The 15,388-nt window shown below is 40.1% G+C and overlaps 1 protein-coding gene and 1 long non-coding RNA gene across 15 annotated transcripts in view; one reads left to right on the top strand and one right to left on the bottom strand.

Moving 5' to 3' along the window:
* The window catches only part of RUFY3 (RUN and FYVE domain containing 3), an 82,408-nt gene that overhangs the window by 16,741 nt on the left and 50,279 nt on the right, over nt 1–15,388 (bottom strand). For all 14 annotated transcript variants that reach the window (XR_006606719.1, XR_006606720.1, XM_045079842.1 and 11 more), the window contains 9 exons: nt 14,477–14,650; nt 13,634–13,751; nt 12,694–12,795; nt 11,049–11,172; nt 9,368–9,429; nt 7,820–7,885; nt 6,558–6,627; nt 2,469–2,561; nt 1,069–1,152 (listed from right to left, as the gene is read on the bottom strand). Coding sequence is in view for 12 of the 14 variants with exons in the window: in XM_045079842.1 (XP_044935777.1) it covers nt 1,069–1,152; nt 2,469–2,561; nt 6,558–6,627; nt 7,820–7,885; nt 9,368–9,429; nt 11,049–11,172; nt 12,694–12,795; nt 13,634–13,751; nt 14,477–14,650 (893 nt within the window). In the remaining 2 variants the exon portion in view is untranslated. The remainder of the gene's footprint in view (nt 1–1,068; nt 1,153–2,468; nt 2,562–6,557; nt 6,628–7,819; nt 7,886–9,367; nt 9,430–11,048; nt 11,173–12,693; nt 12,796–13,633; nt 13,752–14,476; nt 14,651–15,388) is intronic.
* LOC123392036 overlaps nt 1–15,388 on the top strand; it is a 37,875-nt gene that overhangs the window by 912 nt on the left and 21,575 nt on the right. The window contains exon 2 of the long non-coding RNA XR_006606721.1: nt 1,271–1,313. This is a non-coding gene — a long non-coding RNA (uncharacterized LOC123392036). The remainder of the gene's footprint in view (nt 1–1,270; nt 1,314–15,388) is intronic.

Here is a 15,388-nt window from a genome sequence, read left to right as displayed (position 1 = left end):
TCTAGGATCTTCCTCATAGGAAGTGTTTTGAGATCTAATTCATAAACACATAGAAGGAAAGTGATAATTCTAGGATGTTAAACTTATATTGCTGTTTGCTCAGAACATCTGAAATTCTATTCTATACACTATTACGTGGTCATAATTTTTAGAAATCGAATCACCTTTGTTTTGAGCTTCTTCCTACTTTCGGAGAGAGACACTGTTGCTGGGGGGAGAGCCTGTCGCACCATCACTTCTGCAGGAGGAGTTCATTTACCAATACCAGGGAGGTATTAATGTACTAATCCTCGGCTAAAATCTATTACAGGAGTATTATTCACTATTACACATTTATACACACACACACATCCTCCAAGGAGACATAACAGAATCTTTGCAGGACGAGGACTGAGGTAGAAAAAGAGTGAGAAATATACACCTAAAAAGAGTGAGAAATATACACCTGAAAGTAATGTAACACTGTATGAACTATACTTAAAAAAAAATTAAAAAAAAAAAAAAAAAGTCACCGAAGCAACTAAAGTATCACTGTTCTCTGTACGAACAATATTCTCTTAAGCAAATGCTACGATATGGAAGAATCCACCCTAAGACTTAGCTAAGAAGGCTTCCTCGATGCCATTTTAGTTGAATCAGATAATTAGAAATTTTCTACAGTTTTCCTATATGCAAAATCCACTGTATTCATCAATAACCAGCGAGCCTTTCCTACAGAATTAGGTAATATCCTTGATTAAGAGTGTTGAGCACTATATCTGAAACTAATGATGTACTATGTGTTGGCTAATTGAATTAAACTTAAAGAAAAAAAAGTGTTTTATGCAAGTAATGTCCAGTGAAGGTAAAAAGCAACCATATGAAAATTTGCCTTCATGTCTAATTATATTTATAATAAATATACTCAAAATTAAAAATAAAAAGGAGTGAGAAACAGTTTTTTAGGATCTACAAGAATTTGTTGGCCCACTACTAATGTTCCTGAGCCTGGTCTGTTACTATCAAACATCCAAGTGGGCCTTTATGTTTAACGGGTTACTGAACTACTAGAACACAAGTTAAGTTTACCAGTCGCAATTGTGTCTCCTCCTTTAAATGCTTTCTGGCTTCACTCAGTGCTTGTCCTTCTGCAGTTCTGTCCTGCTTAGGACCCTTGAAAAGATAAACAAAATAGTACATATATTTAAGGATTAAAAAAAATCTATATAGAGTTAGCTGACACTGCTATTTAGTAAGGGAAAATGATTATATTTTATATTTAACTAAACAGGTATAACAATGGATAAAGACAACAAAGAAAATGAAGCAGCTTGGTAAGTAAAAAATTCTCAGCAGAATTTTCTGGTTTTCTCGTCATTTTGTTTAAAGTCCTAAGATAGGTTATCATATCAAGTACAAGAAGTCTTAAAAGTAAGCTTCTAAATACAAAGTGGCATTCACTGTAAAATGTAAATTGGGCCAAAGGTTCAAACGGTAATATATTCCTTCTTCAGAGATCTCACATTTGGAGTCTCCAACCATCCAGAGAGATCATAGCTAAAAACAAGCAGATCATCAGAAAATTGTGAGGAGTCACAGTTGTTTTCACAACACCCACACATTAAAGTCAAACCCACTATTCACAGAGAACTACACTAGTCCCCACTCTGAGCCTAGCTGCTTACTCTAGCAGAACAATTTTAATAACCATGGCGATCTGGATTCCTAGATCACAGAAGAACAGAAGCTTGCAGGTAAAAGGCAGTGGGGAGACACTAATACCAACAGCAGTGAGAAGGGAGAGATGTCAGCGAGAACATAAAAGCAGAGAAAAAGCACCCAGAGCAATCTGGAAACATTTAAGTACAGGGGCTAGAAGCTCAATCAATTCCAACAGCCCCATAAGTGGCATCATTATAACTTAGCATGGAATTGCCAATGTTGGTAATTAGGACTTTCAGTCATCATGAGCAGCTAATTGTGTTACATCATGTCCTCTACCTAGGATTGCTTAGGAGTGTGCAGTACATAAAAGATTTGCAAAAAAATCTGTGTAGACATATATAAAAAATTTGATACCTTAAGGGATCAAGTTATCTAGAAAACTCATTTACATGGTAACTCCCAGTGGTACTAAATAAACACTTCTTACAAGCAGTAACAGGGCCTGAAAACAACGGTATATTCAATATCATAAACATAACACTTAAATACAGTACAAATCACGAGTCCATAACAAGACACTGAATTAGACCGGTTCTTGAAATTTCTAAACAATAGAGACAGAGGTGAAGCCAGGGAGCGTCTGTAGTAAGAACCTCACACCCACGTAAGCTCCATCATTACCCGATTCTGCAGGGAATCTCGGTAAAAACAGTGCAAGTGCTTGATGCTTCCAAACAGTCCTCTAGAGTAGAGCCCCTCCCCTCACCTGCCCCGCCACGTTAACACACTCTCTAGGAATATTGTATAAATCCAGTAAGGTTAACCTTCCGATTGGATTCCAGTATGTAGGAGCTTTCCTCTTTAACTCGTTCCATTTCTTCTTGTAAGGTAATAATCCTGTTGTTTGCAACTGCAAGCTGTTGAAAAAAATTAAAAAAAAAAATTTAGGGTAAGTTTTAGGGTAAATAGGATAAAATAATCCATGATCTGCTAGGACATAACTTTCAGGCTTGCGTATTCCTAGAGAAGGAAAGAAGGTTATCTGTAATCGCATAAAAATGTTTACTGTATCAGAAATTAGGAAAAGTATTTTTAAACTAGGTTAGATAAAAATAAAAAGGATCTCCTGGGGAGCCTGGGCGGCTCAGTGGGTTAAGCCATTGCCTTTGGATCAGGTCATGGTCTCAGGGTCCTGGGATGGAGCCCCGCGTTGGGCTTTCTGCTTGGAGGGGAGCCTGCTTCCCCCTCTCTCTCTGCCTGCCTCTCTGCCTACTTGTGATCTCCCTCTCTCTGTCAAATGAATAAATAAAATCTTAAAAAAAAAAAAAAAAAGGATCTCCTGTTGCTGCTTTTTGTGTAAACTCTTTTTCAGTACCAAAATGTTAACTTAAGATTATCTCAAAGGTGTTCTCATGGGTAACTTATATTTAGCTATAATACCTATTTCTAAAACGTTTAATGAAGAGGTTACGTCATGCCTTGGGGACTCATAAACCCTACGTAAGACCTTTGATAGATGATTTTTAATAGTAAAGAAATGGAACTTCACAGTTCTCACTAAAAGATGCCATTAAGTATCGAAGAGATCTGTCATTTCAGCGCCTGAACAGGGAAGGGGACACTACTAGCGGTATACGCTCAGGGAGACGTTTCTATCTGTACTCTACAGACGGGGAAAGGAAAAGTGCCAACGCTTTTTCCACTTCCGCACCTGCTAACCTGGATTCCCCCCAGAGAACACGGAGGAGCCTGGATGAGAGGAGGAAGAACACTCAGCAGCTCCTCTCCGCCGGGCTAGTCTCCCTTAAATGATCTCCTCACGAGCAGGAAGCACAGGCTCTGCTTGGTTCCCGTTCCAGTGCCTAAGTACAGAGGAGCCAGGGCTCAGGCATGCTCTCCAGAGGAAGTCCGGAAGCCCATAAAGCCCTCTCTGCTCCACGGGCCTAACAGTGCATAAAAAAGTTAACTTTGGACAAGGGTGCCTGCTTTCTAGATCCAGAGACATCCTCAAACAGGTTCTCCCAAGACCTTAACATCAGAGAAAGGATCAGGAAACTATGGCTCTATATCCAAGTGGGTCTTCTAATTCAGTTTTACGAGTAATAAAGTGTGTATTTACATATCTTTACCTGCTTAATTCTCATTTCATCATACCAGTTCAGAATTCAGGAGAGGAAAAAAGGGGTTTTGGTTTTTGTTTTTCACTGGCCCCCTTAAATCCAAAATAGACGGAAATGGGAAAAGGCAGATCTAATTTGTCTTATCGCTTCTTTATAAAGCCTACACACAGGGCTTCCTTGTCTCTAAAAATTCTAAGTTTCAAGAAATTAAATGTTACTGGCAAAATAAGTACATAAATGAATTAATTAACATTGGTAATAATAAAATAAATCTAGGTCAGGAGGAGAAGTCTTGTGACTGAGGGAATAAAATTCATGACCACGTTTACTGGCCGCTTATGGTAATATCAGGCACTGGCCTGGGTCCTTATGTATCACCATTTAATTCCCACAAAAACTTGACTATTATTTTATCATTCCCATTTTACAGAGAAGATGTCCAAGAAACAGAGGCTGAAGTTACTGGCCAGGATTAGAAAGCTAGCAAGTGCCAGAGCCGGGGCATGAACGCAGGTCGCCCACCGGCTCTAGAGACCATGGTTCGCTGTGGTGCCCTATTGCCCCAACAGAGGAGCAAGTGGCCCACAGGACAACATTTCTAATCAGAGTATTTCCAAAGCTTTGTAGAGTAAAATTCTAAGGATCATTTCCATTACTTTTTTTTTTTAATTTAAAGATTTTATCTATTTATTTGACAGAGAGAAAGCGCGAGAGAGTACAAGCAGGGAGAGCTGCAGAGGCAGAGGGAAAAGCAGGCCTCCCGCTGAGCAGGGAGCCAGATACAGGACGAAGCCAGTGGGCTGGGATCATGACCCGAGCCAAAGGCAGACATTTAACCGACTGAGCTACCCAGGGGTCCTTCCATTAAGTTTTAATATAATTTAAGAATCTACATCCAAAAGTGAAGCCCACAGAGCTGAGTAATAGGGAAGGTGTTTTAAAGTTACGACAATGAAAATGTTCTGAAGAAAGCTGTTTAAACAGCATCTTCCTGGGACGCCTGGGTGGCTCAGTTGGTTAAGCAGCTGCCTTTGGCTCCGGTCGCGATCCCAGTGTCCTGGCCTGGGATGGAGTCTCACATCGGGCTCCTTGCTCGGCAGGGAGCCTGCTTCTCCCTCTGCCTCTGCCTGCCATTCTGTCTGCCTGTGCTCGCTCTCTCTCCCTCTCTCTCTGATAAATAAATAAAAAAATCTTAACAACAAAAACAAAAACAGCAATCTTCCTGACTGCTGCCTGAACTTGGTTCTATTTAAACCAAATGTATGCCACAGTATGTAAGAGGATAGTTATAATAAGAAATAGATTAAGATATAGATAAGATAAAGTCTTATCTCAGTTGGGTTGGGCCTCTGCCTTTGGTTCGGGTTGTGGTCTTGGGGTCCTGGGATCGAGCCCCACATCAGGCTCTCTGCTCAGTGGGAAGCCTGCTTTCCCCCTATCTCTCTGTCTGCCTCTCTGCCTACTTGTGATCTCTGTCAAGTAAATAAATTAAAAAAAAAAAAAAAGATTTTTCATAGAAACATCTAATGTTATAAAAGGAAAAAATGTAGTTTAGACACTAACAAGTTAAAAAATGTCTTTACTAATCAGAATCAAAGCACAAGGTTAATTTTTATTCTTTATTTGGGGACTTTTCTAAGGGTTTTCCCGTATATATTCTGTGATCTTCAAAGTAACTATGAGGCTGAAAGGAGAAGTGTAAACTTCTCATCTGCTGGGCAGGCAACCGGGCCTCTTGGAGGTCAAGTGACTGACCCTTCTACGTGACTCGTAAGCAGCATGACCCGCAAGCAGGGATCGCTGGCTTCCGACCAGCGCTCTTTAGGTTACTGACCCTCCCCCGGCAAGGAGGAAATAAGGCCCAGGAGCGTGGGAGCTTGCCAGTCGGGCACACGCCAATCAGTGCACCAAGAAATCATTGTCTAGCTCTTGCACAGAAGCAGTACCAGTTAGAATGGCCAAAATTAGCAAGACAGGAAACAACATGTGTTGGAGGGGATGTGGAGAAAGGGGAACCCTCTTCCACTGTTGGTAGGAATGCAAGTTGGTGCAGCCACTTTGGAGAACAGTGTGGAGATTCCTCAAGAAATTAAAAATAGAGCTTCCCTATGACGCTGCAATTGCACTCCTGGGTATTTACCCCAAAGATACAGATGTAGTGAAAAGAAGGGCCATCTGTACCCCAATGTTTATAGCAGCAATGCCACAGTCGCCAAACTGTGGAAAGAACCAAGATGCCCTTCAACGGACGAATGGATAAGGAAGATGTGGTCCGTATACACTATGGAGTATTATGCCTCCATCAGAAAGGACGAATACCCAACTTTTGTAGCAACATGGACGGGACTGGAAGAGATGATGCTGAGTGAAATAAGTCAAGCAGAGAGAGTCAATTATCATATGGTTTCACTTATTTGTGGAGCATAACAAACAGCATGGAGGACATGGGGAGTTAGAGAGGAGAAGGGAGTTGGGGGAAATTGGAAGGGGAGGTGAACCATGAGAGACTATGGACTCTGAAAAACAATCTGAGGGTTTTGAAGTGGCGGGGGGTGGTGGGAGGTTGGGGGAACCGGGTGGTGGGTATTAGAGAGGGCACAGATTGCATGGAGCACTGGGTGTGGTACAAAAACAATGAATACTGTTACACTGAAAAGAAATAAAAAAAAAAAAAAAAAAAAAGCAGTACCCAAATGTCTGCTCAATGAGCAAAGGATGAGTATCAAGCTACAAGCTTCCACTACTGCACATTAGTAAACTGTATGTCGGTCAAAGAATTTCCAAAACACTCACCTCCTCTGTCAGTTTAGTGTTGGATTTTTCTAACGCATCCACTTTTGCCTGAAGATTGTTTACCGTAGCACTGTAAAGAGGAGAAAAACATGACCATTTCTCCTGAAAAACAGAACATCCTGTCCTACCCGTGTACACAAGCATCACAGGTATCACCCCGTTGCCTCATGTCCACAGCTCACGGTGGACTTGCAGGCTCTAAGACAGTCCCAAGGGGCTGTGGACGGTACCTGCTGTACTCTTGGCACTGAGCTCTGCACTAAAGCACTTGCTGGATGAAACAAAAGAGCTGATCCAGGGCACTCTCAGCTTTAAAGTTTACGTACATATAAGGACAAGCTACCTGAAGCAAGGGCTTGCCATGTACCACGCACTCTCCTCAATGTTTTTATTTGCCTTATTTCATTTACTCCTTTCAACAGCCCTATGCACCAGGGATCCCTCAATATAGATAAACTGAGGCATGAAAAGAGTAACTCACATTTTTATTTCACTATCAAATGTGTGTTTTTGCTGGACTAACCTCTCCGTAATTCACTGTAGTCATTTATTAGTTCTTGGTCCCCAGAGAAAATATACTTAAATTGTTTTTGAATTTTTTAGCTGAAATCAAGACTACTCAATATTTATATTGATACTGGTATACTCATGCTATAGGTTTTACTTAAATTATCTTTGTAAGAGAATTATTAAAAATAGTTAATGGGTATATTAATTTTTCTGAATTATTTGACAGTCTTTAGCATAGCAAGAACACCAATATACTTGAAAATATCAACAGACTGTTTCATGTTCTGGACAGTTCTGAAAAATAGTATTTGGTAAATTAATGCTAGTCATAGTAAAGGGAGGGTAAGTTAATACCATCAATTCAATATATAAATGAAAAATGCAAGGACCAACATGATACAACTAATCTAAAGGTACTAAGTGGTTTGCTCAAGCTCAATCTTGAAATATGTGGTTGGATCTACTGAACTAAGGATGTTTGTCACATGTTTAAGAATTCTTAACTGAACATACTTATTTAATCACTAGAGTCATAATTACATACTAATCTTATACTGCCTTTCGCTAGAGGTCACCAAATGGTTAAACGACATTTAATTTAGTGCCTAGCTTAGTGCCCGGCAAGCAGGAAGTCCATATTTTTGTTGAGTATTGCCTGAACTGATCCTCATGGTTTATCAGTTTACTGTTTACTTCTCCTTTCCTTCACAACAGAATCCCCAGGGAAGTAGAAGTATTAACTCATTCTTTACTTTAGGTGTCTGTTGAGTTCTTCTACATAGTTCTTCTGATCCAGAATTGCAGTAATCTGGCCATCTCTGGGTGTAGAAATAAAATAAATAACATTAGAAGTACCAAGATCCCCCTCCCCCAGTCTTTTCATAGAACACAGAAAGAAAACCATAGTACAGACACACTGAACCAAAAGACAGACCTGATGTATAATGCTTCCAAAAGACTCAGATACTTAAAAATGAAACAAAAAATTCTCTACATTAAAAGGCCTTTATTGCAGCTTACATACCTTAATAACTTCGGTTATAGGTATAACATTACATTCTATACATTCTATCAGAGGCATTTTAAAAATAAAAATTTTCTTCTCGTAATTGATAGCTTTTTTTCTTTCTGTCTGTCTGTCTCTCTCTCTCTCTCTTTTTTTTTTAGTTTGTGTGTAGTTGTGTATAGTTTTTAAATAATTTAAAATTATTTGCTTTCTGCTTCCTGGTCTCAGAGTCAGGTTTGAGACTCTGGGACATAAACCTCAATACTGTCTGCCCTCTCCCTGGCTGAGTTCTGCCTCACGGAAGCTGCCCGCTGGGCTACCAGGGGTCTCTTGTGGGCCTCCTGGTGCTGCTTGTCCCTGATGCTGGAGGCCTTGTTGTGGCTCCCTGCTGGCTGGGATTTAGCTAAAGTTTTGCCAGTACTCCTTATAACAACAATTTTCCATTTGTCATAGGAATTAAATTAAGCTGATTTTGGCATAATAATTGTGATTCCCAAAGGCCATATCTTTGCCTTTCAATGTTGATTTCATTTCAAAGTGAATGGTATAAAAGGTTTTCACAAAGATCAAGTGTTTAATGTTACATGAGAAAATAAAGAGTGGAAACAGGAAGTTCACTTCTGGAACCAACTAATTTATTACAGCCAAGTTAGAAAGCCAGACTTTTCAATTAAAGTCAAATCAAGGCCTCATACTTCTAGTACTAAAAGAAAAAATGATGTAGTCTTGGCTCAATGTCCAAAGTTAAGAATGTCAGATTAATGGTGCTTTCAACTGCTAAATTTATCAAGAGTATTAGGCAGTATGCATCTGATGTCTAATTTCTAAGGACCATATGGATCTTTCAAAACTTTTTTGAAATAATTTTAGATTTACAAGAGATGAAACAGTAGTGCAGGTCCCCAAATACTCCTCACTCTGCTACCCCGAATGTCAATGTTTCATATAAGTCCATAATACATGTTTCATATTTCATGTTTTAACAAAACCGAGAGGGCAATCCTCCTGATCAAGAAGACGATGTTTTCAAATACTACTTCAAGAGATGGAACACTGAATTCCTTTATAAACCCCTTTATTTTATTAACCCCTGAACCACACTGTAGGAAAATCACTTCACTAAAACCTCTCTTAGGGTTTAGTGGGCACAAGAGTCAGCTCTTTTTGACAAGACTATGAAAACTATATCATCAGAAATTCTTTCAGCAAATCTGTTAAAGCACCATTGTTGTAAACTTTAAAGGCTATCAAAGAACATTAAAGAAAAAAGAAACTCCGTTGTCTCTGTACGTACCCTTCACTACCTTTACTGCTGTTCCCATCCTTGAGATACATTGAAAAATCTATAACTCCAACCTACAGAGAGAATTTTCAAAATTTAAGATAAGATTAGATACTTTTTAAAAGGCATAATACAATATCTCTTCCTGGGCATTCAAAACAGCAATAACGTCATGGCCATTATTTGAAATTTTTGATGAAAATGGGGTGCTTGGGTGGCTCAGTCCATTAAGCATCTGCTTTCGGCTTGGGTCATGATCCCAGGGTCCTGGGATCGAGTCCCACATCAGGCTCCCTGCTCCGTGGGGGAGACGGCTTCTCCCTCTGCCTCTCTGTCATGAATTAAATGAATTTAAAAAAATTTTTTTTGGATGAAAATGTTTTACTTTTAGTATATCAAGAACTTGAGAACAGATGAAAGTAAGTAAAGAATCGAGATTAAGGCAACAGAACCAGAAGACCAGATCATGCAAGTCAACACAAGGCTCTAAGAAAGTCAACAGAAAGCTTACTATAATTTTAAGGCTTAAAGTTTCTTTCTCTTTGGTTTCTCTCAAGTATTCTGCTACTGAATCCCTATTCACTTTTAGGAATAACGTTTTAAAAATTCTAATTACTATTTCCTTAAAGAAGTTTCAGAAAATGCAGATAAGTAAAAGGAAGTAATACAAAATACCCATAGTTCCAACCACCCCGAGAGGACCACTATAACATTTTGGTATTTATTCTTCCAAACTTACATTGATGCAATATGTCTAAATTTTTCAGGACTGCTATCATTCAGCTTATTTCTCTTTTAAAATTGAGGTCAAAATATCCTACTTCCTCTTCCACTTTCTCAGAGTATAAAGTAACAGAAATTTGCTGTAGTATTTCAGAGAAGGGGTGAGAAAGTGTCATAGTGAAAGTGAAGGGGTAAGAAAGAGTCATAGTGAAAGTGATAGCTTGATTTATTGAGCAATTCATATGTGCCAGGCGCTGTACCAGGTGCATCACATGTAATAATTCTTTCATTCCTCACTATACCCTATGAAATAGATACAGATATTCTTTTTCTCCCTGTATTACAGCTAAGAAGCGTGATGCATCAAGAAACTAACTACAAAATTTATTCAGCTAAAAAATTAAGCAGCAGAATCCGAACCTAAACAGTTTAGTTTTAGTCTGTATTCGTAACTGCCACGCCTGTGTATGTATTTTAGCCTGTGTCTCTCTGTGTGCATTTTAGTCTGTATGAAATATTTTACTTTATTATTTTAAAATATTTTAATAATTTATTTGACAGAGAGAGAGAGAGACAGCGAGAGAGGGAACACAGCAGGGGCAGAGAGAGAGGGAGAAGCAGGCTCCCCACTGAGCAGGGAGCCTGATGCGGTGCTCGATCCCAGGACCCTGAGATCATGACCTGGGCCGAAGGGAGTCGCCTAATGACAGAGCCACCTGGGAGCCCCAATCTGTATAAAATGTTTTAGGCACGGATTACAATCAAGACAAGAATGTGAAAAATATTCATAATACATAAATGAGTCAAGTTAGAAGGAAAAGTAAGTTGCTTATATTCACATCAAAAATGCACAAATCCAATTTATGACTCACAGAATTTCCCTTAATTTGGTTGGTATGATCCGATCCACCCAAATTCTGAGATAACAGAGCTCAGAGACACGCGTGGTGACTGAGCCTCTTTTGCATACCTGAGAGTCCAAGTCTTCTCCTTTCATGCAGAAATTGGCATCAATGACATTCAGACCCACCAAGAGACCAGCAATTATGGCTCCTTCTTCTTCCATCATGAGGGCATTGGGTTCATAGAATTCACTGTAAGTGAAATCCACACAATACCAATAATAAAACTTCAAGAATCCAATGATGTAATCTTGAGATGAGCAGAAAATGCTGGCCTCATGGTTGAATATGAGTACCAAAATAATAGCGAAAAACTTAAAAAAAAAAACCCAAAACAGATGGCTTGGAAAGTTTATTTTAGACAATACGTGCATGAGTAGACTCTAGATATTAGTCCCTGAAAGAAAAGTGATGAGACTGATACTTTCATTGAAGTGACTGTTTATGCTTTTCCCTTATATTTATTTGCATTTGAGATGCAAGGGACAATTTTTCAATCTTGAAGCATCTTTAAAAAATTGGTTTTTCAAAATTTGCCTCAAAGATTTGGTTTATTTATAAGCGGAGGTGTAGTGTGACCACACTGTTATTCTAATTTGCATTTACATGATAGCTTGTGAACTTACGTATCTTTATATATATATGCATATGTATTTATGTACATGTATATATATATATTTTAAGATTTATTTATTTGAGAGGGAGAGAGAAAGAGAACATGCACTCATGAGTGGGGAGAGGGGCAGAGGAAGGGGGAGAGAAATCTTCAAGCAGACTCTGCTGCGCGTGGAGGCTGAGGCAGGGCTCCATCCCACAACGCTGAGATCATGACCTCAGCCGAAACCGTCAGGCAACTTAACCGACTGAGCCACCCATGCACCCCGATACGTATTTATAAAGTAAGCTCTATACCCAATGTGGGACTGAACTCAGGACGGCGAGATCAAGAGTCGCATGTTCCACTGACTGAGGCAGCCACGACCCCTTCCCCCCTGTTTTCTGTTTACTAGCCATTTTGATTATGTCTCGTGAAATGCTTATTCAAACCCTTTACTCATTTTAACATTTACTTGGCTCTCTTTTTCTTACTGGATTGAAGGAGTTCTTCGCATACCCTGAATGCGCATCATTTGTTGAAGATATATATTACAAATAGCTCCTTTCACTCTGTGGGTTGCCTTTTAACCTTGTGTCTTTTGGTAAATGAAGTTCTTCATTTTAATGCAGACCAATGTATCAATTTTTTTCCTTTAAGAGTAGAGCTTTTTATGTCTTATTTAAGAAAATGGTGTCTACCTTGTATTTTCTTCTAAAAGTTTTACTGTTTTCCCTTTCCTGTTTATATCTATAATCCATCTGTAAATTTTTTTGTGTATGCTCTTTCTAAATTTCATGTTACATGTCTGCCTCCCTGGCTTACTGAGCCTGGGCACATGCCAATATGTCAAAAGCCTTTCTTGTTTTTGGGGGGGTTATCACATTTTGGACTGCCCTGTATATGTGCCACAGTGACAGACTGAACATATGTACCAAATAAGTACCTGTTCAAGAGTGTGTGTGTGTGAGGTGTGGGAGAAGGTATTAATCGAGCTACATGAAACTGCCACGATATCAACTGTTTTTGATCTGTGAAAATGGCAAATTTCTATGATTTGACCTCATACGATATAGAACCCGGCAAGAAAAGAACAAAGTTTAACAAGATGTTCATACCTGAGAAGTTCCTTCTTATTGATCAGAGCTTTCATATATTCTGAGAGTTTCTTCTGCATTAATGCCAAGCGAAGCCAGGCTCTTCCTCTGCCTACCGGTGTCCTAGAGAAACACAGGAACCGAACAACTCAAAGTAGCAGAGCTGGGGCCACGGTGGGGGAGATTCCCGTCCTCTCGCTCACAGTCCTCAGTAGAACATGCACACTGAGGTGCTCCCTACGACCTCCTCCACCTCATCTCTACGTGAGGAATTCTGCGGGGAGTGAATGGTGCAATGAAGGGGATCGTGGGTCTGGGGGTGTGTTTGGAACAAGTGCTCTGGAGAAGAATTAGTTACTGAATGAGACTACGATCTGAAGACATATCCTCTGGGAGGCCCAAGTGAAAACGTTCCATCACGTTAGCAATCGTAACTCCTCAGAGACTTAGCGTGGATCACATTAAGTACCCACATACTAGTAATGCGGACACAGTCCACGTAGGCCGCTATCTAATTAAAGTTAAACCAGCCTAACTGAGTACGATGGTTACTACTCTTTTTCAAGTTCTGGGGCAGGTTCCCAGTGTCTGTAGCTAAGGTTCACTTCACAACTGTTTTAATCTTGGCTCTCAAACATTCTTTTTCTTAATCATGTTTAGCATGCTCCCTCCTTAGATCTCATTTCTTGAGATTCGAACTGATTCCCACAAGTGCTTTAAGAGGATGAGAAAACGTTTGGTCTTTTAACATGAATACAAGTTCTTTAAAATTAATAATAATTATCCCTCACAGGTACACTTCTCTTCGTATTCGATATGAGTAGTTCTCTCACAACAGTTCTGACGCACAGAGTTTTCTTTTTGGATTGTTATGAAATAAATTATGGTCATCATTATCTTGAATCTTCAAGGAGATAGTTAATAAGAATCTTTTCCCAACAGAATTCAATCTTAAACTTACTTAAGTCCTGGAAGATCTTTAACACTTGCTGTTATCTCTGCAGCTTCTGGAACAAGCTTTTCTACCAATTCTAGAGGCCCCCAGAAGGATTTATTTTGTCCAAGAAAGGTTTTCTTAGCTAAGGTGATAAAAACAAAGCAGTATTTTAATATTCTTTGCAACATAAACATGCTCTCAACACACAAACACGTACACACACTTCTTTCTCATTCGTTCAATCCTTTTTCCCAGGGAACTAGTCCTACATTATTAGACAGTTCTAAAACTATTCATGCTTTCAGAACAGGTAGCGTTTTCTGAAAATTAAAAACCTCCCACTTCCCAAGACTCAGCCCTTTCTCTTTCAGGAAGAACTTATAACTAGCCCGATGTAATAAAACATTTTATAGTACTTAAAGCTGCATGCTATTAGTGAGGAAAACAGTCCAATGGGAAAGAATACATAATCCAGAAACAGGCTGTTAGGTACTAGGGAAGGAGCACGGAGAACAAGACCAGGTCCTGTCCTCAAACCTTATGGTTAAGTGGAAGAGCGCAAAAGCAAGAGTCCACTGTGTGACCTTGGGCAAGTTAGTGTTCATTCTAGGCCTCTTTCCACCTGTCAAACAGAAGGGCCGTACTGGACTAGTTCCAGCTCTAGAATTTAGAGATCAGTGTTTCGTAAGCCCTGTGTGCTCTTTAATTCAACCACATCCCTGTGTCCGCACAGGCGGCATTCCAGTAGGTTAGTATTACTAATTCAAGCCTCTTATTCTTGGGCTCCATAAAGACCGCTTTTCTTCTTTGGGATGTGCTGCCTGAATACAGCTGTGTGCACATCTGCAACCTGGGGCCATGGCCTACCTTTCAGGCCGTGTTTCAGGCAGTGCTCCATCACCACGAAGAACTGCTGGAGGGGAGCGTAGTCGGAGTCCAGAGTCCTCCCCAGGTTCAGAGCGGATTCAATCAAGCCCTTGATACTCAGCTTGGCCATGTTCATCAGGTTCATGCGTTCATTAGCCATGAGATAATTAGGATCTACAGCCAAAAAGAGAGAGAATGGACCATGGTTACTGGAAACAGCACATTTAAAAATTCAGCATGTCACTGTGTTGACATGAGCATCGAAGGTACAAGAGCAAAGCTCGGTAGGGCTGTTGGTATCTTACTGAGAAGGAAGACAGTGGCACTGAACTGTACTGTTCGGTTTATATTCTCTGCCAAGTTTTACTTGCTGTTAAAAAGAAAGATGCCTTGGGGCACCTGGGTGGCTCAGTGGGTTAAAGCCTCTGACTTCAGCTCAGGTCATGATCCCAGGGTCCTGGGATGGAGCCCTGTATCAGGCTCTCTGCTTAGTGGGGAGCCTGCCTCCCCCTTCTCTCTCTCTGCCTACTTGGGATCTCTGTCTGTCAAATAAATAAATAAAATCTTGAAAAGAAAAAAAAAAAGAAAGATGCCAGTTTCCCTCAGGAATCTTTCTTTTTAAAAAATATTTTATTTATTCATTTGACAGAGAAAGAGACAGAGAGAGAGAGAGGGAACACAAGCAGGGGCAGAGAGAGAGGAGGAAGCAGGCTCCCCACTGAGCAGGGAGCCCGAGGCGGGGCTCGATCCCAGAACCTGGGATCAGGACCTGAGCCGAAGGTGGATGCTTAACAAACTGAGTTACCCAGGCGCCCCTCCCTTAGGAATATTCTGGATGCAACAGTGAAATTACTTATTTTATCCATTTCAGGTCTTCAGCACAGTCTTAATACTCTCACCACTAGCCCTGCC

This window comes from Mustela putorius, unplaced genomic scaffold, assembly GCF_011764305.1.
Source record: "Mustela putorius furo isolate JIRA1106 unplaced genomic scaffold, ASM1176430v1.1 tig00000430_pilon_pilon_pilon, whole genome shotgun sequence".
Classification (NCBI taxonomy): Eukaryota; Metazoa; Chordata; class Mammalia; order Carnivora; family Mustelidae; genus Mustela; species Mustela putorius.
The sequence above is the reverse complement of the archived record's forward strand: the minus strand, read 5'-3'. Positions and strand labels throughout refer to the sequence as shown.